At 47.6% G+C, this 25456-nt stretch overlaps 1 protein-coding gene across 2 annotated transcripts in view; it reads left to right on the top strand.

Annotated features, from left to right (window-relative positions):
- Nucleotides 1-25456, top strand: part of EFCAB6 (EF-hand calcium binding domain 6) — a 1227964-nt gene that overhangs the window by 911775 nt on the left and 290733 nt on the right. For both annotated transcript variants that reach the window (XM_069628134.1, XM_069628133.1), the window contains one exon: nucleotides 2736-2963. In XM_069628134.1, the coding sequence (XP_069484235.1) occupies nucleotides 2736-2963 (228 nt within the window). The remainder of the gene's footprint in view (nucleotides 1-2735; nucleotides 2964-25456) is intronic.

Here is a 25456-nt window from a genome sequence, read left to right as displayed (position 1 = left end):
GACTTGCCTAAGAATGGTCCAGGTTACAAAACATCCCATAAATCTCCCTGGTCCTGCTGTCATTGCCCAATAACTGTTCAGACAGCAGACTCTGGGTTGTATTTTAGGCAATGTATGTACATAATACAGGGCTCTGTCACAAGTGTCACCCATGTATCCCTTCTATAGGACTGACTGTGTGAGGCTGAGGGGCCCTCTAGTGTTAGAACTGTTGGCGCACTGGTGTTTACATTGTTGACCTTCTACTTAAGACACCTTGCTGGCTCTTTACCCTCAGCATTGTTTGGTGGCAACTGTGTCATAAACCACTGTAATTGGGCAATGTTGCCAGGCAATTTACATTCCTAACGGATATTCACTTTACCTTAGGGCTATGAATAGTTACACTGCCTAACGTACTTCGGGACATCCTTACTATTTTCCTTCATGTTTATAATAGTCGAGATAGTTTATGTCAAGTCAAGTACATCTTTTCTACTAAATATTCTTACTTTATTTTGTTCATTTAATTGTTGCCAACTAACTAAAACATTTCACACATCAGGGGGCCAGGCTGTAACGCGTTATTCTACTAGGGTGTCAGGCTTTCACTTGATACAGAAGTACAGACACCTGTCTAAAACCTCTCTGCTTCCCTCTGTTTCAATTCACACGTACCTACCACACACTACAATCTTGGCAACACGTGGCTCCAGGATTATCAGTCCCAGTATTACTCCTATGGATTTTGTTTGTGTAGATAAATTAAATGCATTCCATGGCAACGAAAAGCCATTACATTTCAGGCGGGTTGCTTGAGCATCTTTCAAGTCCATCACAGAGCCTTGCACTGCAGTTATTTGTACTATCCGTCTTAAAACAGCATTCAAGTAAATACTCCCCGCTTCTACAAGCACCTTTGCATTAAGCCTCTAAATGTTTTCACCCATAATCCACAATCCACCTTGGCTGTAGCAACATGCACCCATACTATTAAAAACATTATCCCTCCCCCTTTAACCTGTCCCACCTCTGCTTAAATCCTTCTTTGTTTCACCCCCCCCCCTCTTTCACTATCCATATACATCATCCAACACTCCTCTTCCTCTGCTGACTACTGTCTGGATAACCTGGTGGGGCACAATATGTCAACTTCCAGGCAAGCCAAGCCTCAGCGCTCTGAGACGACTAAGGGGGCCTGGTGGGTTCAGGGGATGTGGGGGGGATTTGTCACAATATAAAAGCTTTGCACATAGCATAACATTTGTCTAGTTTATGTATGATTTCCTTGCTGGTAGAGAATATTTTAGAAAATGGGCTTGCGCCTATTTACATTAGATTCATTTCACCATTTGCTGATTAAAAAACTCTACATGTTGCTTACTGGGAACATATGACACAAGTTGGAGGCAAGGCGACTTGCAAAGTTGAGCATACATTGGATCCTAGGACTAGAACCTACATCATATCAGAGTTTAGCTTTCACCCGTGTTGGACCACAAGCAGTAGACATTCTATGAACCACTGAGGTAATTGGGGTTGGATATTTGAACATATTGACGATGTGTGTCTTTATCAGTGTAAGAATATAAGTTGAAGCCAAAGTGTAGCATTGTTATCATCACTTGCCTGGGGCCTGGATCCAAAATACCTTCAGCTATCCTTCCGCAAATACCTCCCCTCTCGAGCTCTTCGCTCCTCTACCTCTAACTCCCTCCGGGTCAATCGTTTTTTAAAGAAACAAGCTGGGGTAGATCTCTTTCTTCGTCTGGGGCCTCCCTCTGGAACAGCCTCCCTGCCACTCTAAAACTTGAGGAGAACCATCTCCGTTTCCGGAAGCACCTCAAGACCTTCCTCTTTGTTTCTGCCTTCTCTCCCCCTCTCCCCTGCTGACCAGCTCTCTTGGCACTGTGCAACTGGCCACCCTCTTCCCCCTAGGCCGAGGTACCTGCTCACCCCGCCGCCCTCCTGCACTGCCTCCTGGCCACCCCTCGCACTGGTGGACTGTATCTGTACCCATACAGCCCCCTCCTTTTTTTCCTTCTTTTTCTGCACTTATCAGACTTACCCAGTTTGCGCTGCCATAAACACAGCACTTGCCACTTGCTGGATGCACTACTACTGTTTATTGCCTCCATTTTCTATTTATTTTTATTTACTATTTATTTATCTGCTCTCCTCTGCTCCGCACTTTCCACTCTCCCCTTTCGATGCACTTTTTCCCTTGCTCTTGCGCGTTCTCAATGTCACTGGGCCTAGTAAGATCATTGTTGTTTCGTGCTTCTGCCCTGTTCCCCTCCCTAGCCTAGTCACGCTCTGAAACACTTGTGCAAGAGTGCGATACAAATAAAATATCATATCATATCATAATTGGACTAGATAGAAACCAGTGGCGCTAATTCCGAATTCTGTTCATGAATTAGTGGCTGATTTGGTACTTGACTGAACACTTGAATCGGGGGACTGTGGGCCAGGGACAAAATACAGACTTTACGGAAGCCAGCCCATTAAGGCCACCCCTGTAAGGTCGGTCTTTTGCTCCCACCCTGTTTTTCTGGTATGTTTTGTGGGGGTCAGGGTGCCCCTCGCACCCTCACTTGGCAGTACTACTTAGCACCCTCCACCACCTTCTGTAGCACCTTTTCCCAATGCACTGCACGTCGGGCTTTGGTACATACCCTTTTGTGCATATGGCGAATGGAACATTATTGTGTTCTTATAGACTTATTTGATCTACATGTGTTTATTTTCTCTAGGATCCCTCTGTTTGGTGTGAAAGAGTTGAAAAGCTTACCCAGACAAAATCTACTACAGAACTGTCAATGAAGGCTATCATGACGCGTATACAGGAAGTAGTAATGGGTCGTTTTTATACTATTGCCCAGGAGTTTGTAAATACTGACTACGCAAAATTAAATGTCATTTCAAAGGAAGACTTCAGAGCCATTTGCAACAGGAATTTTATGTGTCTGACAGATGATCAGGTAAGACAGCATGTATTTTTGAGTTCTTTTCACAAAGATAGTACATTCTATGAATAACGACTGCCTGAAGAACAAAGTGGGTCAATTTGTTTATTCCTGGCCACCAATTTATGAGACAAAGGACCTCATTATAAGGCTGGCGCTCCCGTAATGAAGGGGGCCGGTACGAGACCAGCCCCCTTCATTCCGGGAGCGCTGATTACGAGCTTCCCATCACGGGACCCGGATCGCATGCCTGGTAAAACCAGACGTGCTTTCTGGGTCCCGCGAGGGGAAGAGGGAGGCAATAACGGGCCACATGTAATCTCCCGTTATTACCTCCCTCCCCATTGAGCCCTATGGGGGCTCAAATGGGAATGGGGATGGGTTCCTGCAAGAAGGAATTACCGGGTCCTCCTATGTCGGAGTAACCCGGTAAGTCCCCATTGCAGGAACCCGGTAATGGAGACCGGAACGGAGGCAGCCATGGAGCTAATAGCTCCATGGCTACCTCCATTCTCGTAATGAGGCCCAATATTTCAGTGATTTAAAAAAGGAAGCCTGTACATCACTTGCGAGGATGTTTGAAATGGCAGTAATATTTTACTGAACATCAATGAAAGATACTTGTTTTAGGAGGGGTGATTGGGTTACCACTCACTCTCCTCACAAAGTCCCAATGTATTTCAATTCTTGTTTGTATTATATATATACATTTATATATATAATGCAAAAAAATATATTTATTTCTGTTGTCCTTGCTCTCCCTCATTCCCAACTGGTTGGGAACACCTGCACGGAAAAGCTGGGTGAAAAAAATAGCTGTCACTTTAAGAGTTTAGAAGGGGAAAGGCCTACGTCACGCATGTGTGTCAGGTCTCTAAATTTAGGCTAGTTTATGAGTGGGAGTTATGTGTTTTAAGCACTTGAGGTTCATCACATGAGTTTCCTTAAATATTGGAGGTAATTCATTATTCTGGTACATCAGACAGTGACAGTAAAAGGGTGCCTGTTCAGGGATCGAGTATTACCTCTGTGATTACAGGCAGAGTCAGTTCGAGCGTAGCGTCTTTTAGTAGCTCTGTGGAGTTGGTCAGCTTTGAGTAATCAGCGGCCATAGTGTGCATGCTTGAGGGAGTGTTATTGTTTGCGCACATGTGTAGACGTTAAGTAGAAGTGCGCAAGGTCAAGCAAGTTAAGGGAAGACCCGCGCATACATTAAATTGAAGTGTGCATGTATCTAGAAGTTCCTTTGCCGCGCGCATGCGTTAGGGGGCTAATGCTTGGCAACGCTTGATGAAATTGTTAATGGAAGTAATGCGCATGTACTTTTAAAAATGTTTTGCGTTATACAAATACTGCACGTGTTGTGAGCAGCAGTGAGGGACTTTGCTTGGAAGTAGAAAGACGCTCTCATTTCATGCGAGATGTTCGCTTCTTATGTTTCAATAAACCTAATCCGTTTCAGTGCAAGAGGCGGATTAAGAGACTCACCTAAGTCAGTGTGTTTAAAGGTTTATGGAGGTCAAAACATTTGTTTGAAAAGACTTTAAAACTAAGACAATAAAGTGTTTGGAGCTTTTAAGTACACAAAAAGTACAGTAAAGTGCATGTTGAAAAGTCTAATGTTGAATTCATAGAGAAAGACGCTTTTCTTCATTTAAACTGGAACTGGGAACCATGGTGACACTTGTGTAAATAATAAACTAAATGTGCAAGTTAAAGAAGTTACCTAACCACAGTACATTTACCAAGGGAATGTTTTGAGAAGCCCAAGTCTGTGAAAATTCCATTGCTTCATGATTCAACATTAGTGGCAACTACCCAAACTAAGTGGATTCCTCTTAGCCATTAGAGGAGGAATACAGGTATATGTTGGGTATGGGATCTGTTTTGAGATTGTAGGAGGGTTGAGTAGAGCGAGTTAACCTGCCTGTCTTATGTCTTCCTCTGCAGAGTTCCATCCAATCCGGAAGTAGAAGTCTGTTGTCTATTTTTTTCTCCACTTCCCCTTTCCCCCAGGGGTGTTTGTTTTTCAGATGTTAATTATTAGTTGTTGATCAGACACTCTTGGGGAATTGTGGGGTTCAGCAGCTCCTGCGGGCAAGAGTTATCAGGACCAGACAGTGCGTCACTCCGCACGCTGAGCCCACACCTTACCCTCGCATCACCAACGGTCCACACTCAGTTACTGTTTTTCTGCCTACTGAGCAGGTCCGAATTTTTTGCTGCGCTGCAACTCCCTTTTTTCGGGTGATGATTTGGGTGACCATCCCTTTTTTACTAGTGATTGGTTATTTAATGTTTTTTTTCTATTTGTGGTGCCTCCCTGTACACATGCCGTATGTGACAGACTTCAAGCAGTGCATCCATTGCCGGACGCATTTTTCAGCAGCCGATCCCCACCATACCTACATCCGCAGTCTGGGTATATGTTAAGTTTATATATGCTATGTTATGAGTATGGAACTTTACCCATTCATTATTCTGTATGAAGAATTCTGTCAGGTGTGTTCCATTTTAGAGTGTTTTCGTTGGAAGCAGGCAGTTTGAGAGCATCAGCTGTGCCACAGGGTTGTGTCTGCTGCCTGTTGTGTTTTCACTTCAATAAACCCATTAACTTTGAATGAGCAGTGCCTGTTTATTCAACATTGGCGACGAGGATGGGGTAGATGGATCAAAACCTTTGAAAACTATCTGGTGGCCATAGTTGGTGACAGGTATAGCTCCGGGAGAAAAAAGGCACTCCCTTTTCACAATCTTGGAACAGAGGGTTGCATAGTGTTTGATGGCCTCACACGAACCCATGAGGAAGGTATTGGTGATGGCGATGAATACCTAATAGCCATCCAAAAAATTGCAGGACACTTTGAGCCAAAAAAGAACATTACTTTTGAAAGGCATAAGTTCTTTCAACGTACCCAGGATAGTGCGGAGTCGGTCGATTCTTACGTGGCTTCACTAAGATAACCCAGTGAGTACTTGCATATTTTGCTGTGGAGTTCACCCGAGGTCTCTGCGGACTTGCTTTCTCTCCATGTCCAAACTGGGACGGGTGCCAAAGGTGACAAGGACTTCATTCGGAACAGGAGAGAGGTCGATATCTGTAAGAGGGGGACTATACCTTCAGGTGATGTACTAGTTTCGGCACCGGCTGTCGGTACCCAAGGGAAGACTGCCTCCTCAGTTCCGGGGGCTTCACAGGACCGTTCAGGGTGAAACCCCCGGCCTGTTCATCTGAAAGTACCTCTGGGTGGGAGAGCACTAGTACCTAGGTGAGAAAATGTTAGTACCTCCAGGTGGGAAAGGGTCACAGAAGACCCACCTGGTACCGGTTATTTACTCCGGACAAAATAACAACGGTACCGCAAAACCCTGTATAGTCTCAGTACACCGAACAGGCATGAGTACGTGCAAAGAGGCTTGCGCCTCCGGGGATGATTCAGTCCACTCCGATTCCCCTGTACCAGACAAAGCCAAGTAGGCTTCTGCACATAAAACCTCTGGTACTTCGGTACTGAAAGAAAATGTTTTACCCTCCACTACCGGAGTTGAGCTTGCAAGCTCCTCGGTACTGAGGAAATCTCATAATTCCTCTCATAAGAGGCATAAGCACTCTCATTTAAGAGTTAGTCCGGTACTGAATTCTCTGCAAAAACACAAACAGAAGAAATCTACTGTGGCTCTGTCTCGGGCTCGGTACCAGAGAGCCAGAGAGATCATTCTACTTTAATTTCTGACTCGGAAGACTTTCACGCTTCCAAATGTTTTACTGTGCCACCAGAACAATTGTTCAGCACTCCTGTGAGAGCTCACACTCCTCACATTTTGCCTCAATTTTCTCCTCAGTGTGAGGACAATTTGGGTCAACCTGCACTGGTGCCATCACAACCTGCACCCCAACTGGTTGTAACCAACATTCACATACTCAGATTGGTGGTGTTGGAACATTTTCAATCCTAGCCAACCACTTAATAGGGTTGGAAGAACCTCCAACTAGTCCTTCCCAAATGGCAAATGACATCACTAACACTATGCTGGATACAATGCTTTCTGAGCCCTTCCTCGAAGTCTTGGCTCAACACATCAAGGAAATAACATCACCAGTACTACCGCAGGGATCAGTTCCAGTCGACCCTACTCCCGACCCTTTACCGGTACCAGTGGACAATGTGGAATCTGCTACTCCACTCAAAAAACTGAAAATGTCAAAGGACACTGACTCGGATTCAGAGGACACCACTCATTCAACCTGAAAAGTGTTCTATGACATTGTCACTAAAACCATGAAGGCTCTTGAAATTCTCCCAAAGGATAATCCTGAAACGGCTGGTATTTTTGGGAAACTGCCATCACAGCAGTCTACGGTTCCTCTGCCCATGGAATTGTCTGTCATGGAGCAAGCTCTAGCTCGTTGGGGGAAAACCTTATTCCGATCCCATCATCTCCAAGGCCCTAAATAATAAATACAAAGTGCCCAAGGATGAACCCTTCATTCTCAGGGGAAATCTTCCAGCTCAATCAGCAGTAGTCTCTGCTGCCCTGGGCAGAAAGGGTAAGGACTTTTCTCCTACAGCTTCAATGCTTGATAAAAATGCAAATGCATGGGAGACCCAAGGTAAGAAGTCTTACACCACCTCTACCATACAACCTAGGCAGATTAACACTGCTACAGTTCTGGTGGGATTTAATATCCTTAGCTCATAGAATTTGGAGCGCTTCACCGACATGCTACCTCAGGAAGCCGCAGATGAGTTCTCTTTCTAGATCTCTGAAGGCAGAGAAGCTGCTATGCAACCGCTTCAAGTCGTTAAAGACCTAACTGACACAACTGCTAGGGAAGTTACTAGTGCAGTCTGCATGCAGAGACACACATATCTGTCTGCCTCTTCACCAGGATAGCCATGAGAAGGTGCTTGACTTTCCATTCAATGGCAAAACGTTGTTTGACTCATCTACAGATGAGGTCCTACAGAAATGTAAGGCCAGTGTCACAGCAGCTAAGACTCTCAGCTCCATCTCGGTGAAACAACCATATCTCCAAAACCTCAAGGCATTGAAACCACATACACAAGGCAACAGTGGTTCCTCCACTTCTGCTAAATCGTACTACGTTCCAAAAAGAGACAGTATAGACCCAAGAATAAATTGGCCCCTCTCTCTGCCTCTAATTCTGCTCAAGAGCAGAAGAAGTCTATTTGACTTTTGCCCTGGCATATGCTTACCTCCCGGTCCAACCGTCATCCAGGAGCATACATCCCTGGTAGCTGGAAGGCTTTCCTCACTTTTTGAAATAAATGTTACTCAAGAGGAGTGGGTTCTAAATATTATTCAACCGGTTTACTGCCTTGCCCTTCCGGGCTACTCCACCTTTCTCTCCTCCAAAGCTAAAAAAATCATCCCCGGAGTTCATGGCAGAGACTCAAAAACTCCTTCTTGTAGGAGCAATAGAATTGGTTCCTCAAGAGGAAATAGGTCAGGGATTTTACTTGCGTTGCTTCCTGATCCCAAAGAAATGTTGGGATACGTCCAATTCTGGAACTTTCAGACATTCAACCAATTTCAGTCTCTGGATACTTTCCATATGATAACCATTCCTCAGATTCTGGCTTCACTACATCCAAATGATTGGATGGCATCTGTAGACCTACACGATGTTTATTTTCACATCCCCATCTACAAACTCCACCGTCAGTTTCTGAGATTCACAATAGGAAGGTCTCATTACCAGTTCACATGTCTACTCTTTGGGCTAAGCTTTGCCTCCAGGGTTTTCACAAAGGTTCTGGGGTCAGTGGCAACCTACCTTTGGTTGCAGACAGTCCATCTATATCCCTACCTAGAAGACTGGCTTCTCAAAGCCCAGTCTCCAGAGGTATTACTTCAGAAGTTGCAAATTAATTGCCATACTCAGTCCAACCTACGGTTCTCCATAAATGTGACAAAATCCCAACTCAGTCCCTCGCAAAGGATCCAATTCTTAGGAGCAGTTATAGACACTACTCTGCACAAAGTCTTTCCACCCTTGGAAAGAGTGGAAACCATTCCTCAAACCATCGTTCAGTACTCCACTCACCAGTTACTAACAGCTTTATGCTTTCAAAGGCTCTCGGGCCTCATGGTCTCTTGTATAAACCTAGTCCCCTAAGCAAGGCACCATGTGAGAACGACCCATTGGCATCTTGCTCTCAACTGGAATCAGCTCTCGGATCGCCAGGAAAGAAAGATCCAAATTCCAGGCCAAGTTCAAGACTCTCTGTGCTAGTGGAGCTCCCCAGAGAACCTGGTAACGGGATCTCTCTTTCAACCTCCCTCTTACCAAATGGTCATAACAACGGAGTACTACAGTGTTTTGGTGTTTCTCACCATTGGGTGCTTCTCCCCCACTCCCCAAGGACCCCCTACCCAGGTGATCCTCCCTTCCTTGTCCAACCCCAGTGTCGGGATCCAAAAGTGATGGCCCTTCCCTGGCCACCTGAGTACAGGATCCCTGGTGACTAGGTTGTGAAACACCTACTGGCTTTTCACATACCCAACCCTAGTTTGCGGAGCACTGAGAAAAGAAATGCCCACTTAACCAAGTCAAATGCCTTCTCTGCATCTACCAGCACTGCTATTGCCCAGGCATCTGGGTCCTGTACCAAGAGAACCCCACAAAAATCTTCTCAACTCAAATGACCAGTTCCTAGATCTCAAGAGCAAATCCTAAGAATCAAGTGAGGTCTTCTATGAGAGAGAGAGGGAGAGAAGGAGAGAGAGGGAGTGTGGGAAAGGTTTTCAGAGGAAATGCAAGACACTAAACAGGAACAAGAATGAATTTAAGTGAGGGATCCAAGATGGCCACCGGCGAGAACAGTCGCACATAATCGGCGCTCCGCCAGGGCCGCCAATTTAAAGCACTACCCACAGCAGCAGCGGCCGGCTTCGCGCCCCCCCCGCATCCCCCACGGACAGCTGAAGGCCCCCCCGCCCTTCTCCCCCCGGGGGAGCTGGAGCACCGATTGAGCGGGCGCGCGAAGAGGGAAACGGGGAGAAAGCGCGGCCGCCCCCTCCCCCACCGGGGTCGAGTGGGACCTGGCTCTCCCGCGCAGAGGATCGGCACGCAGGGCAAAGCTACGCAGGGAAGCGGCCCGCGAACTACAATCTCGGAGGCAGAGCGGGGCCTCGCTCCGGGGGCCACAGGAGAGAAGCGACGTCAAGGTGAACGGGGCGGACCGCAGGAGAGGAGGAGCGGGGGCCGCCCTGAACAGAAGCCCGAAAAATAGAGGTGAGCCGGGGAGGGGGGCACAAATAAACCTCCCATCCGCCCTTACATGGACTGGGCTTCCCCCGGGGCCCAAAAGAAGGGATCTTCCACAACAAAGGCACACCAAGGCCTAGGCCGGCGGAAGGGCTCGTACGACCGACCACCCACAAAGCCCGATCCAAGAGGGCACAACAACCGGGGTGGGGGTCTCGGGAGGGGAAAACCCGAAAAGTAACCACAATCAGCCACTAGAGAATCCTCCGACGGGCCGACGTGGGAAGGAGCAGATACCACACCAAGCCAGGGGTTTCCCCCCCACCCACAACAGCACAATAGGGGAACAGAACCGGAGGGGGACACGACGACGCAACAGCCCCCCACAGGTACCCCAACGAAGCACAATACAATGTCAAGAGCAAAAGGTAAGGGGAACCCCACCCCACAGACACCCCAAACGTCAAAACAAGGTGCAGATATACTACAACTGTGGTCAACAGAAGGGCCAACGCAATCAGGGGGGAGAACTCAGGGAGAACCGTTGGGAGATGCAGAGGCTATCTCCCAGAGTCAACAACCACTGACTAAGGGAGACATGCAAAGCTGGCTCATGAACCTGCAGGAAAATCTCATGTCAACAGTCCAAGAGCAGTTTGCGACCATGAAGGATGAACTAAAACAAATGGTGCAAGACATGAGAATAGACATAAATAACCTCGAAGAGAGAACCGACGTGGTGGAGAAAGCAGTACAAGGTCTTGAAGAAGACACGAGACAGATTAGCGAGACACAAGAACAATTGGCGACGCTCGCACATAACATGGAACTACAATGTGAAGATTTGGAGAACCGCTCAAGACGCTCCAACATCAGAATCAAGAACATGGCGGAGACAGTACTAGACAAAGATCTGAAAGTGGCGGTAAAGGAAGTGTTTAGAGACATTCTGGGGGTACAAGAAACAGAAGACATCGGAGTCGACAGAGTCCATAGGGTCGAACCAAAAAGAACGGGGGCCCCAGGGGAAAGACCGCGCGATGTCCTAGTGGCCCTCTCTTCTTACCTGCAGAAAGAACAGATTCTCAGAAGGGCCAGGGAAATGGAACATATCAAAATGAATGGGCAAGACATCCAACTGTACCAGGATTTGGCTCTGGTTACCCTCCAAAAAAGAAGAGCAATGGCCCCATTGGTGAAAGTGCTAACGGAAAAACAAATCCGCTACAAATGGACGTTCCCATTCAGACTCCTATTCTCCTGGGAAGGGAAACAGAGGAGAGTGACAACACTGGAAGAAGGCCTAAGCACCTTGGGGCTACCAGAAGGGGAAACGGAGCGGGGGGAAGCAGCTAACAGGAGTGAGCGAACGAAAAGGCTTATGGGCTGGGAAACAACCAAACAGAAGAAGGCAATGACGGGGAGGGAGACAAGGAGGAAAATACCTTGAAGAACTCAATAAAAGTATATCTGAGGGAACGGATTTGGGTATGGAGACACCGGAACCTGGTGGGGGGGGGGCGGATGCTGCGCCGAACGGACAATACACTGAAGGCGGTCTGGCTGAGCCCAGGCGGCTTGGAACTCGGTAAAGTCCAATGGAACAATGGGGTTTAGGAATCCCCACCACATACCCCCTGAGAGATGGGAGGGCAGGGAGCGAAGGGCGCAACGCCCTAGCGTCAATAGGAACCTTTGCCCTACTCGGGGGACAGTTTTCGTTGGGGATTAAAGTTAATGGTTGGGGGGGCGAGAGAGTTCAAGGGAGGGGGAAAGGTCGGAGAACTCTGATTAATGAATCATGCATCACAGGCGCACCGAAGCAACGGCACTTGAACAATACAGCATGGGGATGATACGCCTTTTTTCATACAAGGTTAGGGGGATGAACCACCCAACGAAAAGAGCGAAACTGGAGCAACAGTTCAAAAGGGGGAAGGCCGACATCCTACTCCTTCAAGAAACCCATATCAGAACAAGGGATAAACAGAAAACAAGGATAAAAGGCTACAAAATATGGGCACAAGCGACGGCAAAGGAAAAAAAGGCAGGGGTCCTGATTGCGGCGAAGGAAGGGAAAGATTTCAAACTTCTGGACATAACGGTAGATAAAGAAGGCAGATACGCCTTCGCCAATGCAGAAATCGAGGGATCTCTCATCACACTAGCCTCGATATACGCACCCAATCAGGGGCAGGACGGCTTCCTCAGGGACACTCTGTCAAAACTGGAGGTCTTCGCGAGGGGGGATGTGATCCTGGGAGGGGACCTTAACATGGCGTGGAACCCACAATTAGATAGGAGTACAGGTAAAACACAAGGCCAGGGGGCACCTACAAAGCGCCTGCAACAACAAATGGACCAACTGGCCCTAAATGATGTATGGAGGGAGAGAAAAGGCGAACAAAGGGGTTACACCCACTTCTCACATGTCCATAACACCATGTCCAGGATAGACTATTTCTGGGTGTCGGTGGGCCTGCTGGGGAAAATACAAGATGTAGACAAGGGAGCAATAGCCCTCTCAGACCAAGCCCCCCTTTGGCTAGACGTGACTTTCCCAGGGAGAAAGAGTGGGCTGTGGAGATGGAAGCTACCGCAGGATCTGATCCAGGACCCTGTAACCGGGGAGTCAATCAGGGAAGCGATTTGAAGAGTACTTTATACAAAACGACACAGGGGAGGTAGCATTGAGCGCAGTCTGGGACGCGTTCAAAGCAGTACTGCGGGGAAAGATGATTGCGCTGAAATCTACGAGAGACAAACAAAGGTTTCAGTGGGAAAGGGAATTGGAAAAGGCGATAGAGGACATTCAAGAAAAAATGCTAACACACCCCACGAAGATACTGAAAAAATCACTAAAACACACACAGGGCCAACTGGAGATGCTACGGACGAGAGGCGCAGAAAAAAACCTACTCTATCTGAAACAGAGATACTACATTAAAGCAAACAAAGCGGATAGACTCTTGGCGAGACAGCTCAGGACAAAGCAGAAAGAAACAACGATCAAGGCCATTCGCGATGCGAAGGGGGACATTCATACACGCACACATGACATGGGGGAAACACTGAGACAATTCTATCAAACTCTCTACTCCACAGAACGCCCAGGCACATCCGCCCAAGACTCATATTTAGAGGCCCTACAGATACCGAAAATTTCAGAAGAAGAGAAACAGACGTTAGAGTCCCCTATAAGTGAAGAGGAAATCAGGAAAGCAATAAAGGAACTCCCAGTTAACAAAGCCCCAGGCCCAGATGGGTTTACGGCCCAATTCTATAAAAAATATTCTGACATTCTGACCCCGAAATTAACCAGGCTCTTAAACTCCTTTAGAGAGAATGGCAATTTAACTCCCACAATGAACGAAGCGAAAGTATTAGTTTTCCTCAAACCAGGTAAGGATCCAACGAATCCGGCGTCATATAGACCAATCTCCCTGATTAACTTAGATGCAAAAATCTACACAAAGATTCTGGCCACAAGATTGTCCCAGCTACTCCCGAAACTAATCGGCGAAGACCAATCAGGCTTCGTTCCCGGCAGACAAACGCATGACAATACAAGGAGACTCGCCCACCTGGTGGAAAAAATAGGCATATCCCACACCCCTGCGATTCTTCTGTCTGTAGACGCCGAGAAGGCCTTTGACCGAGTCGAATGGTCTCTCCTATTCAAAATCTTGAAGTGCATGGGGTTTGGGGAACAGTACATTGCGAGCATCCGAGCGAACTATAACTCCCCATCCAGTAGAATTATCATTAACGGCGAGGTTACGGATAAGGTAATTATATCAAGAGGCACGAAACAGGGATGCCCCCTCTCACCCTTACTCTATGCTCTATTTTTGGAACCACTCCTAATAAAAATACGGGAGTCAACCAACATCAAAGGGATAGACATGGCGGGACAGCAACATAAAGTGATCGCCTACGCGGATGACATGCTAATAACCCTAGAGGACCCCGAATTAACCATAGCAGTAGCGGTGAGGGAATTAGAACACTATGGAACCATCTCGGGTCTAAAAATCAATAGGAAAAAATCAGAGATCCTAATCCTGGCAGGAGACACCGCAAACATAGAAAGGGAAGCCAATTTGCAGGACCTTAAAATAGTAAAAAGTAGCATAAAATATCTGGGAATTGTGGTTCCACATAACATCGAGTTATTCTACGGGGAAAACTACCCTTCACTAATCGCAAACATTAGAAAGGAACTAACAAGATGGAACCCGCTACAGATTTCGTGGTGGGGCAGAATACAAACTATCAAAATGTCGATCCTCCCAAGGGTCCTATACTATTTCCAGGCTATCCCGGTGGGAGTCCCCGACACCTTTTTCAAGACCCTGACCAAATTAATATCATCCTTTATATGGAAAGGGAAAACCCCGAGGATAGCAAAAATGGTCCTAATGGCCCCAACCAGGGATGGGGGGATGGCGCTCCCACATTTTAAAAAATATTATCAGGCGGCACAGCTCAAAGTCCTGAGGGAATGGGTAAGGGAGAACCTGCAGCGGATATGGGCCAAGCAAGATAGGGCGGTAGCTAGGACCCCACTGGTTGAACTCCTTTGGAAACAGAGGCAACACAGACATGAAAACCTGAGGATTAGCGAAATTATGAGGACCACGCTAAAAGCATGGGACTGCCAAACACGAACAGGTATTATGACCACGGAACTGGGACCCTTTACACCCATTTGTAGAAATCCACAATTTCCCCCGGGGACGGAACTAGGGGCGTTTGACAGATGGGAAGAGGAGGGCATAACCAAAATAGGGGAAATGTTTGCAGACAAGGAAATTATCCCACTGGAATCCTGTTTTACTGGCTCAAACCCCCCAAAAGGTGAGAGATATAGATATGAGCAGCTGAAACACTGGCTAAGTTCCCCGAATATCACGGAAGCAGCAACTAGAGATCTCACTGCCTTTGAGACATACCTCATATCCAACACGGGGGAAAAAAAGTGGGTGGCAACTCTATATAAATTCATAAACACACAAGGGGAGGATATTAAATGGTCCTATAGAATAAAGTGGGGCAGAACATTAGGGAAAGAACCAACGGATAGACAATGGGAGGACCTATGGAAGCAGATCCCCAAGATGACCCGCTCGGCACAAACCAGGGAGATGTGGGTCAAAGTTATGACTCAATGGCACTACACCCCAGAGAGACTCCACTCCATGTACCCAAATGTGTCAAATCTATGCTGGAGAGGATGTGATGAAGTGGGTACCTGGAGACATATTTGGTGGGACTGTGAGGGTATTAAACCATTCTGGGAAGAAATTAGAAACGATTTGGGCAAAGTATTCCCGGATGTGGGGCTGCTTGGGGAAGAGGTCTGGCTATGTGGACTCAGGGATGACACTGCAAGACTATACAGTAGATCACAATGGAGAGCATTCACAGGTCTACTCATCGCGGCATGGACCACCATAGCACAGAAGTGGAAGAGCAAGGATACTCCACTGAAATTCACATGGCTGCAAAAAGTATGGGCCCACATTACAATGGAGAAAATCAACCACAAAATACAAGGTTCCGGAGACAAATTCGGAAAAGAATGGGAAGGGACCCTGCAATACCTCCAGTCAGACTTTATGGAACAGTGGTGCCCCCATAATATTAAAGTCTCAGACATTTTCAATGCCTAATAAAAGCCAGAGACAATTAGAGCTCTCCGACACAGCGGGGAGGGAGGGGGGAGGGGGTAGAAGGGTTTGTTAACAATGTTTCAAGGTTAATTCTCGATGTATTCATGCAAACTAATAAAGATATGTTTTAAAAAAAAAGAATGAATTTAAGTAAGACTGCGTGCGAAGACTCAAAAGAATAGTTGCATAGTGCTAAATCAGGGATAGCCTATTAGGGTTAGTTAGGATTGTTAGGTTGTAATAGAGTAAGCTAAAAATAACTGCATTAGTCCATCTTATCACTTTCAATGACCTACTACTGCCAGATTCAACAGATGTTGGGCCCATGGGCGGTATGGAGAGGATCCCCTAGCCACATGGCAGAGAACAGTCACATGCAAAGTTGGCCTACCTGATGGTCCAACCTCCCCTTGTGAGTGAACAGTAGCATCTCCTGAGCAGGACTCAAATATACAGCCCTGACTTTGGTGATTTCCTTTTAAGAGAAACCCTCTTTGTACCTTGAGCAAAGGTAGCAAAAGTCTGAACACTTTTACCTGCACACCGTCACTTCAGAAACACTTCATCTTACAGTTTGCAGGACCCACACTGAATTTTGTAGACTTGTAAATGTAGTTTTTCAAAATCATGACACCCGGAACATCGGGAGACTGATTCTGAGAGCCACACTACACCAGCTGTGTCCGTCAAAGAGCATGCTCAGCACAGAGGAAATGTTGCACTCATTTTCAGGCCCACTCAGACTTTCAAATGAGTCAAATAAATTTGAAAACTTACCCAAATGGCTTCCAGCCCAGAATCATACTCGAGAAACACCTCTGGCACAACTCAGGACACACAGAGGCAGGTCAGAACATCTATTATAAAATTGAAGATAGCTGTTAGACCAGATATTGGCTTGGTCCCACTTCCCGAGCTCAGGTCAGCCCCAGCTGTGCCTAAAGAACACAATCATTCCTTGTTTTCTTTAGATTTCCACTCGCAGGTGCAGATCCTCATGACAAGATGCATCAAGGGAGAGGAGGGTACAAAGTCTAAGTACAGGGCATCCCACTCTATATATGTAGTTTACAGGAGCCAGAGGCTCATGTTTGGTCACGGCTGGAGGTAGGAAGTTTGTAGAAGACACAAGGACTATAGGAGTAAAGGAGACCTGAGACATGGTGGCATAGGAGAGCTGAAGGAGGTGGTAAGATCTGAAGGGGAGACAGAAAAGGTAGTAACATCAGGAGAGGAGAGGAATCTGGCAACATCTAGAGTGGATAGGGAGGATGTAGTGAAGATGGGAGGGAAGAAGGAGGAGATGGGGAAGTTTGGAAGGAAGAAGAAGAAGGCATTTGAATCAGGATTCGAGAAGGAAATAGTAACATTAGGAGTGGATAGGAAGCTGGTTACTTAAAGAACAGAGAAGTAGGTGGTGGCAAAATAAGGAGTAAGGAAGAAGGTGCTGAAGTCAGGACTGGAGAGGAAGGAAGTGGTGAGTTTGGGAGGGAAGGGGAAGGAGGTGATAAAAAGTGATACTGGAGAAGAAACCAAAAACATCAAGAGTGACAAGGAAGAAGGTGGTAACAGCTGGAGAGGAGAAAGAGATGGGGGTATCCAAAGGGACAAGGTAAGCGCTGGAATCATCAAGGGCTGGCTGGCTGGCTGGCTGGAGGAAGTAAATTCATGAGTAGAAAGGAAGGAGGTGGTACAAAGGGGGTGGCAACATGGGAAGAGAGTGAGCAGGAGGCAGTGGTAGCTGTCCAGAAGGTGATAAGACCAGGAGTCACAGGTGTGCAGAGGGAGTATCGAGTTGAGGGAACAGGACATCCAGGGAAAAGAGGGGGAAGAACATTGGAGCCTGGGAGTGAGACTAAGCCTGCATTAACCACCGGGAACCGCCTTACAGAGGGAATGTTCAGGAAACAAAGAAGATTGAAAAGTAGGAACTATGTGTGATGAATCTGATGATGTCCTCACTCCTTTCCTTGAGATAGCCTCTCTTCATGTGGCCAGGGGATGACAGCCGCTACCTGGTCCTACCCTGGGGGCGGCTATTTGAGGGAGGATCACATGTGGGAGGTGACCCTCGGGGGAATCACATGACATCAGGTGAGGCACAATAGCCGCCTTTTCCTTTTAGGGATATTCCCTCCCTCCCTCATGCCCTAATGGGAATCTATCATCTCCTTCAACAACTTGACAATCTTACTGACAATATTCCGCAATATTTGAAAATCAATGATGGAACAAGAACTGAGATGAGGAAGAGGCAAGGAGCAATGACAATTACTCCCAATGTGAATCAACACCCGCGGTTTAGTAGCTGGAAGAAGGTGATTGGACCAAGATGGTTTAAAACCATGCCGGGAAAAGAAGCATGGAGTTGGTCTTCTTATCCAGCTGTAGTAAGAACAGTCAAGGAGAGAGACCGGGAGTACGGCGGCTGGTGGCGCAGGAAATTCTGTGCTTCCGGTGTGGGTTGGACCAACCTGAAGAAGCAAGTGGTCTTGCCAAGTCGTGGGAGTCCAGAGAACACCGCACAGAGAAGCTCACGTCTCAGAGCACTGCCACTGAGACACAGAGAAGATGGGAAGCTGCCAAGGGGAGCTGGAGGTGTGTTGGAAGTCAGCGAGCAAACTAAGTGCTTCGCAGGCCCAATGACAAGCCGCAGACCCGCACAAGAGACGCAAAGAACCCCAAAGCCACTGCTAAGATCCAGTGAGCCCACTGGGAGGGACGGGGCTGCTGGGGCGCTTGATGGGGGTACCACATACAGAATGAAACACATCATAAGAGCTGGGGGAGACCAGAGCAAGATAACAGGGCCCCTGGGACATTTGACTATAACCTAAAAGTTCCATGGGAAAGGGTTTGCAAACCATAGCCATGTTATGAAATACATGTGAGGAAACAGTGCAGAAGTCCATGGAAAGGGGTATGGGACCTGTGGCCACATAATAAAATAAAACAGTGTGGCAGAAAAGACTGAAATTAAATAAATGTTGAAGGAAGTCCTGGAAGGAGATTATACCAGGCAAAGCCAAGTGGCCAAAGTGACCTACACAGAGAAAGTCCTGACAGGAGAGTATACCAAACAAAGCCAAGTGGGTGAAGTGAACTACAGTGAATGTGAAAATGTTTTGCGAGTCTGGGACCCACGCACACATTGTATCAAGCAACTATATGAAAGAAAGAGGCAGGGGAGTATACCGGGTGGTGTTTGTGAAGAGGTGCGAGTTATCCCCTTGAGTTATTAAAAAACTTAGATATTCTTTTGAACATTTGTGCACTTTATTTTATTTATTTATTTTTATATTTGTTACGCTCACAAAACCCTCGGGCATCAAGGTGCTGTTACAACCAGGTACATTCAACTTGAAGGAAGGTGGGTAAGTGGGAGTGTCAGTCAGTCTTCCTGCGACTTTAGGTGAAGAGCCAAATTTTCAGAGCCTTTCTGAAGGAGCAGTAAGATTGTTCAGCTCTTAGGTGTATCGGGGAGTGGATTTAAGTGAGATGCAGCTACTGAGGGGAAACTTTATCCTCCACATTTTGCTCGCTTTGACTTGGGCACGATGAGCCTGTTTGTGTAAGCTCTTCTGACAGACCTATCAGATTTGGCTTTCACAAAACTTTGAGATAGGTAGGGTGGAGCAGAGTTGGAGAGACAGCTGTGCGTAATTACCCGAGTTTTAAAGATGATTCTTTCCTTGACCGGTAGTCAATGGGCCTCATTACAACCCTGGAGGTAACCATGGCGCTATTAGTGCCATGGTTGCCTCCAAAACCTTACAGATTCTGCCATGGTGAATGGAGCAATTACCGCCCCATGCCAAGGTTGGCGGGGGCGATAATTCCCCATTCACCATGGCCCTTCCCCATCCCCATTTTAGCCCCCATAGGGCTCAATGAGAATGGGGAAGGTGGTAATAACGGTACTGCAAATTGCGATACCGTTATTACCTCTAAAGTCCCTTTGCGGGTCCCGTCCTTAACAGCTGGTTTTACCAGCCGTTAAGGGAGGACCCGCAAAGGGACCTCGGAATAGGGTGGTAAGGGATTACCTGCACCGGTGCCCTTACCGGTACCGGTAATCCCTTACCGCCTGGGTCATAGTGAGGCCCAATGTGCATTTCTTGTAGCCTCCGAGATGTGTTCTCTTTTAGGGATGTTAAGAGCCGCTCTGATGGCATTGTTCTGTATCACCTGAAGTTTATGGAGGTTATGGGAGGAGGTGCCTGCGAAGAGGATGTTGCAGTAGTCCATTTTGGCTCTGATGGTGGCCCTGGCAATGATGACGCAGTTGGCCGGTGCTAGGAATGGTCTGGCTGCGTTAAACAGATTTGTGATGTAGGCTGCCGAGGTAGCGATGGCGTTCACCCGATGTGTCAGGGAGAGTGAGGAGTCAAGGTAAATGCCAAGGGTTTTCACTGAGGAGGAGACGGTTATGGGGAGTGTCTATGCTAAAGCTGGAATATTGGGGGCCAAGGTTCTTGAGTACTAAGGGGGTTCCGACCAGTAGGAGCTCAGTCTTATTGTCAAGGCAGAGGCCATTGGCTGCCATCCAGGCTTGGATTGTTAGGTAGATTCTGTTTAGGGCAAGAAAATCTTCTGTGTGGTTGCCTGTGAGGGGTAGCAGGAGTTGCCTGTCATCGGCACAGTTAGTGTAGGAGATGACAATAGTGTCCAGGAGATCAGAGGGGCTTAGTGAAGATGTTGTAGAGGGTTCGGGAAACACAGGAGCCTTGAGGTACTCCACATGGGATCGGGACGGGGGTGCATAGACATCCTCAGAAAATACTTTCATTGTTCTGTCAGTTAGGAATGAGGCTATCCATGCTGTGGCCTTGGAGGAGAAGTTGGCAGCGGAGGTGAGGTGGTGGCAAAGGTTTTGGTGGTCGGCTAAGTGGTCAAGAAACAGGAGGAAGGCTGGCTTTCCAGCGTCTGAGTGAGTCGAGTTGTTTTTTTAGGTCTAACAAGGCTGATTCGGTACCATGACCTGGTTGGAAACCCGACTTGCTCAGGCCAAGGACGTGGTTGGCTTCGAGGTAGTCTTGGATTTGGATGTTGTCTAAGATTTTCAGTAGGAAAGGGGCTGTTGTGATGGGGTAGAAGATCTTCAGGTCCAGAGTGGGTTTCTTTAGGAGGGGCAGAACCCAAGTCTCTTTCAGAGAGGTAGCGACAGTGCTTGTTGAGGATGAGGCATTGATGAGGGTGGTTATAAATGGGATGAGTGCTGCAGCGCAGTCTTTGATGATGGGTGCAGGGCAAATGTCCCCTTTACACCTGGATGGCTTGAGGCTTTTGAGGATGGCTTCGACTTCAGATTCTCAGATGGGGTGGAAGTGGAAGGGAGTGAGTTTAGGGGGCCAAGGTGTGGAGGGTTGAGAAGAGGCATCTTTATTATAGCTTGTTTGGAAATGATTTTATCTTGGGTAGCTATTTTCAGCAGCAGGGCCTTTTGAACATTTGCACGCCACAATTCATATTTGGTGATGTCTAGGGGTGGCAAGGTTGGGACTTGCAGCTCCTTAAGGATGGTGGTAGGCTCATTGGTGTTTGATTTGGTATTGGTTATTCTATTGTTGTATGAGGCTGCTTTAGCCTGGACAATGGTGGATTTGTAGGATTTGGCAGCCATTTTGAATATTTTTTTTATGAGCCTCTGTTTGGGATTTAGGCCGAGGCTGTTTCTGCTTGACACTTCTTGGCTCTTTGGTCTATTAGATCCTGTGTGAACCAAGGGTTGGCATGGGAGAGAACTTGTGCCTTGCGCGGAGCTAAAGGTGTAACTGTGTTCACTGCTGCTGTCAGAGTCTTGAGATACAACGCTGCTACTGCTTCTGGGTTGTCAGAGATGAGGGACATGTGGGCAGGTTGGAGATCAGAGCGAAGTGGGGTGATGCTGGCTGGTGTGATTTTTGTGGGAGCTTCTGGACCAGATGGGTGGCATGAGGAGGTTGTCAGGTGAAATAGTTAACGGTTTCGGGATCGTAACAGTGACTACGAAGTGGTCCGACCACGGACACGGGGAGAGGGTTTGCAAGTCCACCTTGCAGTTGAGGTCCTCGACCAAGTCAAGGGTGTTGCCCTTGATGTGGGTGGCAACATTTACGCAGTGGTTGAAGCCTAGGGCTTCCAGGGCATTGGCAAGCATAGAGGCCTTGCATCTGTGGTGTCATTTAGTCCTATGTTGAGGTCCCCTAGGAGGATGATTGTAGACGTGGGCTTAAGGCTGGTGTTGAGGATATGTAGCAGTTCATCCTCAAACCGGTCTAGTGGTCCAGATGGCCTGTAGATCAGGTGGAGGACAATGGAGTTTGTGTGGGAGGCAGAGAATTTGACAGAGAGTAGTTTGCAATCAGCCTCCATTTTAGTAGAGCATTGCCTGATGTTTAGAGTGAATTTGTAGATGAGGGCGACACCGCCACCTCTGGCTTCCTGTCTGTCCACTCTTAGGATAGTGAAACCCGGTGGGATGGCTAAAGATAAGGTAGGGCCAGAGCCTGAGTGTAGCCACGTCTCAGTAATGACCAAGAGATCTAGGTCTAGTGATTTGACGAGATAGTGAATATCCAGGACGTGAGCCGGGATAGAGCGCACATTAATCAAGGCACATTTGAAGTTGGTGGGGTGTGTGCTGGCAGAGGGAGTCTTGGGGGAGGTATTGATAGGTGGGGATAAGGGGCTAGTTGTGGGTTACTGAGTATCTGATGGGGGCTGGTAAAGTGGAATGGTGTTTTGATGGTGGGGGTGGTGGAGCGATTGGCAACCCGTGTGTTCCTGATGTAGGTGGGTGGTGTGTAGGTAGGGGATTGGGTGGTTCCCTCCTTGTACAGAGGCATTTATTCCTGATGCTGATGGGGGGAGGGGCAGAGGGAAGGCTCTCTCTGCAGGCTGCGTGTTGGAGTGCGGGTGGAGGTTGGGGGCTATTAATGGCCAAGGAATGGGGAGCCTGGACTTTGTTAGCTGAAGGGCCGTCTCTAAGGAGCATGTGCTAACTGTGGCTGAGCTCTTGCGTGGCATGCACAGGGTTGATGGCTGGGTATATGAAGGCTGCAGGGGGTCGCATGCTGTTCTGTGTTGGTGGGCATTCTGGTGTGGCAGAGCCGGCTGGGGGTGTGTGCTAGTGCGCTACTGCGCGCACAGTGGTTGCAGCTCTGTGAACCTGACGTAGCAATGTTGCTAGGAGCATAAACATCATTGGTGGCAGGAGTCATAGCAGGGGAGCTGATAGACTGAGGACTGGCGATGTTGGCACATGCAGTCATGGGTTTGCATAAGGTGATTGCGGCATTGTCGGCAGGACCATGTGCACGCTTACCTTTGTTTGATAGCTCGGTAGACCGTAGGCAGAATTCCAGGTAGTGGCATGGAGTTCCTTTGTGCTGCATCGTGCTGGGAGAGCCGAAGAGAGGTCATGGGCCTTAGGATCCAGCCTTGGAGGATGGCCTGCGTCGCCATCCGGCTTGGACAGGGCATTTCAATTTGTTCAGCTGTTGTCCAATCGAAATGCTTCTTTGCTCCCAGTGCAATTCTGGTGTTTTCAGCGATCGGAGCAGCGGCCATCTTAGAAGATGCTGTGTTCTCCGTGAGATGAATGAACCCTGAACCCTGTTAGGGGTATGGGGGTGCCAGGGGGTGCTGTGGCTCGAATGAAGCTGCAGAGAGGGTCTGAGTCAGAGACATTTCCCCTAGCACCTTAGAGTTACTTTTAGAGTTGTGAGGGCTAGGATAGGATTTCTGACACAGGACGTTTTTGCTTTGGACATCTTGACACACAACAGGCCCTTCGTTTTTAGTTGAGGTGAGGAAATACATCTTCAGTTAGCGACAGTGAGGTATTTTCCAACCCTGTTATCATTTATTAAAAGATTACGGCAAACAGCATGATCCCTCTGTATCTGTGTCTCATTCCTGTTTCATCACATATGGGAAAAACCAGGCCCTAGGAAGCCAGATAAGGCAGGTTCTACCAGATCAGGTAACCCATATGCTTGACCAGACAGTGGGAAAAGGCACAAGGTGGGACCAGGGAGAGTACCAACAATACAGAGATGGAAAAGGGAAAGGGGGTGTGTAGAAATCCAGGTGTGGGCACCTTCTACGAGGTATTTTTTCTAGCGCTCTCTGCCCATACCAACTAATGATGCCACCGGTGATGTTTGCATTAGTCCACGGGTGTGGGACACCAGAAAGACTACATCTAGGAGTGGGTACTTGAATTTTGTGTGCCCCCAATGCCAAGGAAGGTTGAGTTGGCTCAACTTGCCTAAAACTGGAATGAATTAGGGAAAAAGAGTACCTGGCAACCCAGTGAACCTGAAAGACCTAACAAGCAGTGGCTGCAGCAACCTCCCAAGAACCTTGAGGACTAAGATTTGTTATAGCAATGCATCCAGCAGGAAGAACATACTCCGGATGAAGGCTGCCTTGTTATTTGTGTTATTTTGCTCTTCTGGACGAACAACTTCGACTACCTTTTAGTTCACCCGTTTTATATGCACTTAAACTCCCTGAAGTCAAATGTTATGATCTTGGTGCCCTTCCTGGACACCCACTGTTGCAATGCTACACTGCCGAAACCACCAGGACTTTGGACTAGGGTCCCAGATAAAGGGAATCATTAAAGTATGGGGCAGAGCAGTAATAAGGTGTTGGTAATGGAATTTGCCGCTCCACCAAATCTGAGTTTGGCCTTGGAGTGGAGGATTTACCTCCTGCATCATGCTGAAGGTAAATCCTCCAATTTTCCCCCGAAAAAATCGGCAAAATCGTGGAATTGACAGCGGCAGAATTACCAGTGGTGCCAATTACGACGAAATCCCCATGAAGTTATATGGACTCAAATAAATGGGGACTTACACCACGTACCACCACTTTTAATCCAGCAGTAAATCCACCGGACCAACTGGTGGTAACAGTAATTACGTTTGGTGGTATTCTGGCAGATTTACAATGGGAATAGCACCAAACTCGTAATGAAGCCCAAGATTTTGATGGATATAGTTAGGAAGCACATTTCCCTCTGAATTGGTTGAGCTTCCACATCTGGCCTGGAAGGTTTCTGACTTTTTCTGTCAGCTGAGGGTTGTGATGAATCAGTAATGATTTCCCCAGAAAACCTGGCCTGGGACCCCTCACATGTGGCCAGGGAAACGCAGATGCTTTCTGATCCCGACACTGGGGGTGGTGTACTGCGGAAGTATCACATTGGGGGGACAGGTTAGGAGGAATGGGAAACCCCCTCGTTCAACTTTTCCAAAACCCCAATCTTCAAAAGGATTGTGTCCTCCCACGTATTCCTCATCTTATGAAAATTATCTCTCCAGCTTCAGCTGCTTTGGAATTTGGTTGGACAGATGGTGCTGTGTGCAGTGTCGTCGAGTCGATGTCCCTCGAGGGCCTCCGTTCGACGGTCAACGTCATTATCAGTATAAATAGCACATGCAGTACCTGTTGGCTTCAGTTCTGTTTTTCGGAGCTAACGCGTGGAGAGATTTACGGTGCGCTTCATTGAATTACATTAGAAAAATGTCTTCTTTGTCGACACCATTAATGCCCAAGTCGGGCTTTAAGAAGTGCCAGGACTGTGGGTTGAAAATGTCGATCACCGA

This window comes from Ambystoma mexicanum, chromosome 12 (assembly GCF_040938575.1).
Source record: "Ambystoma mexicanum isolate Mex_15411 chromosome 12, UKY_AmexF1_1, whole genome shotgun sequence".
NCBI classification, from domain to species: Eukaryota; Metazoa; Chordata; class Amphibia; order Caudata; family Ambystomatidae; genus Ambystoma; species Ambystoma mexicanum.
Note: the sequence above shows the minus strand (reverse complement) of the source record. Positions and strands in the feature narration are given on the sequence as shown.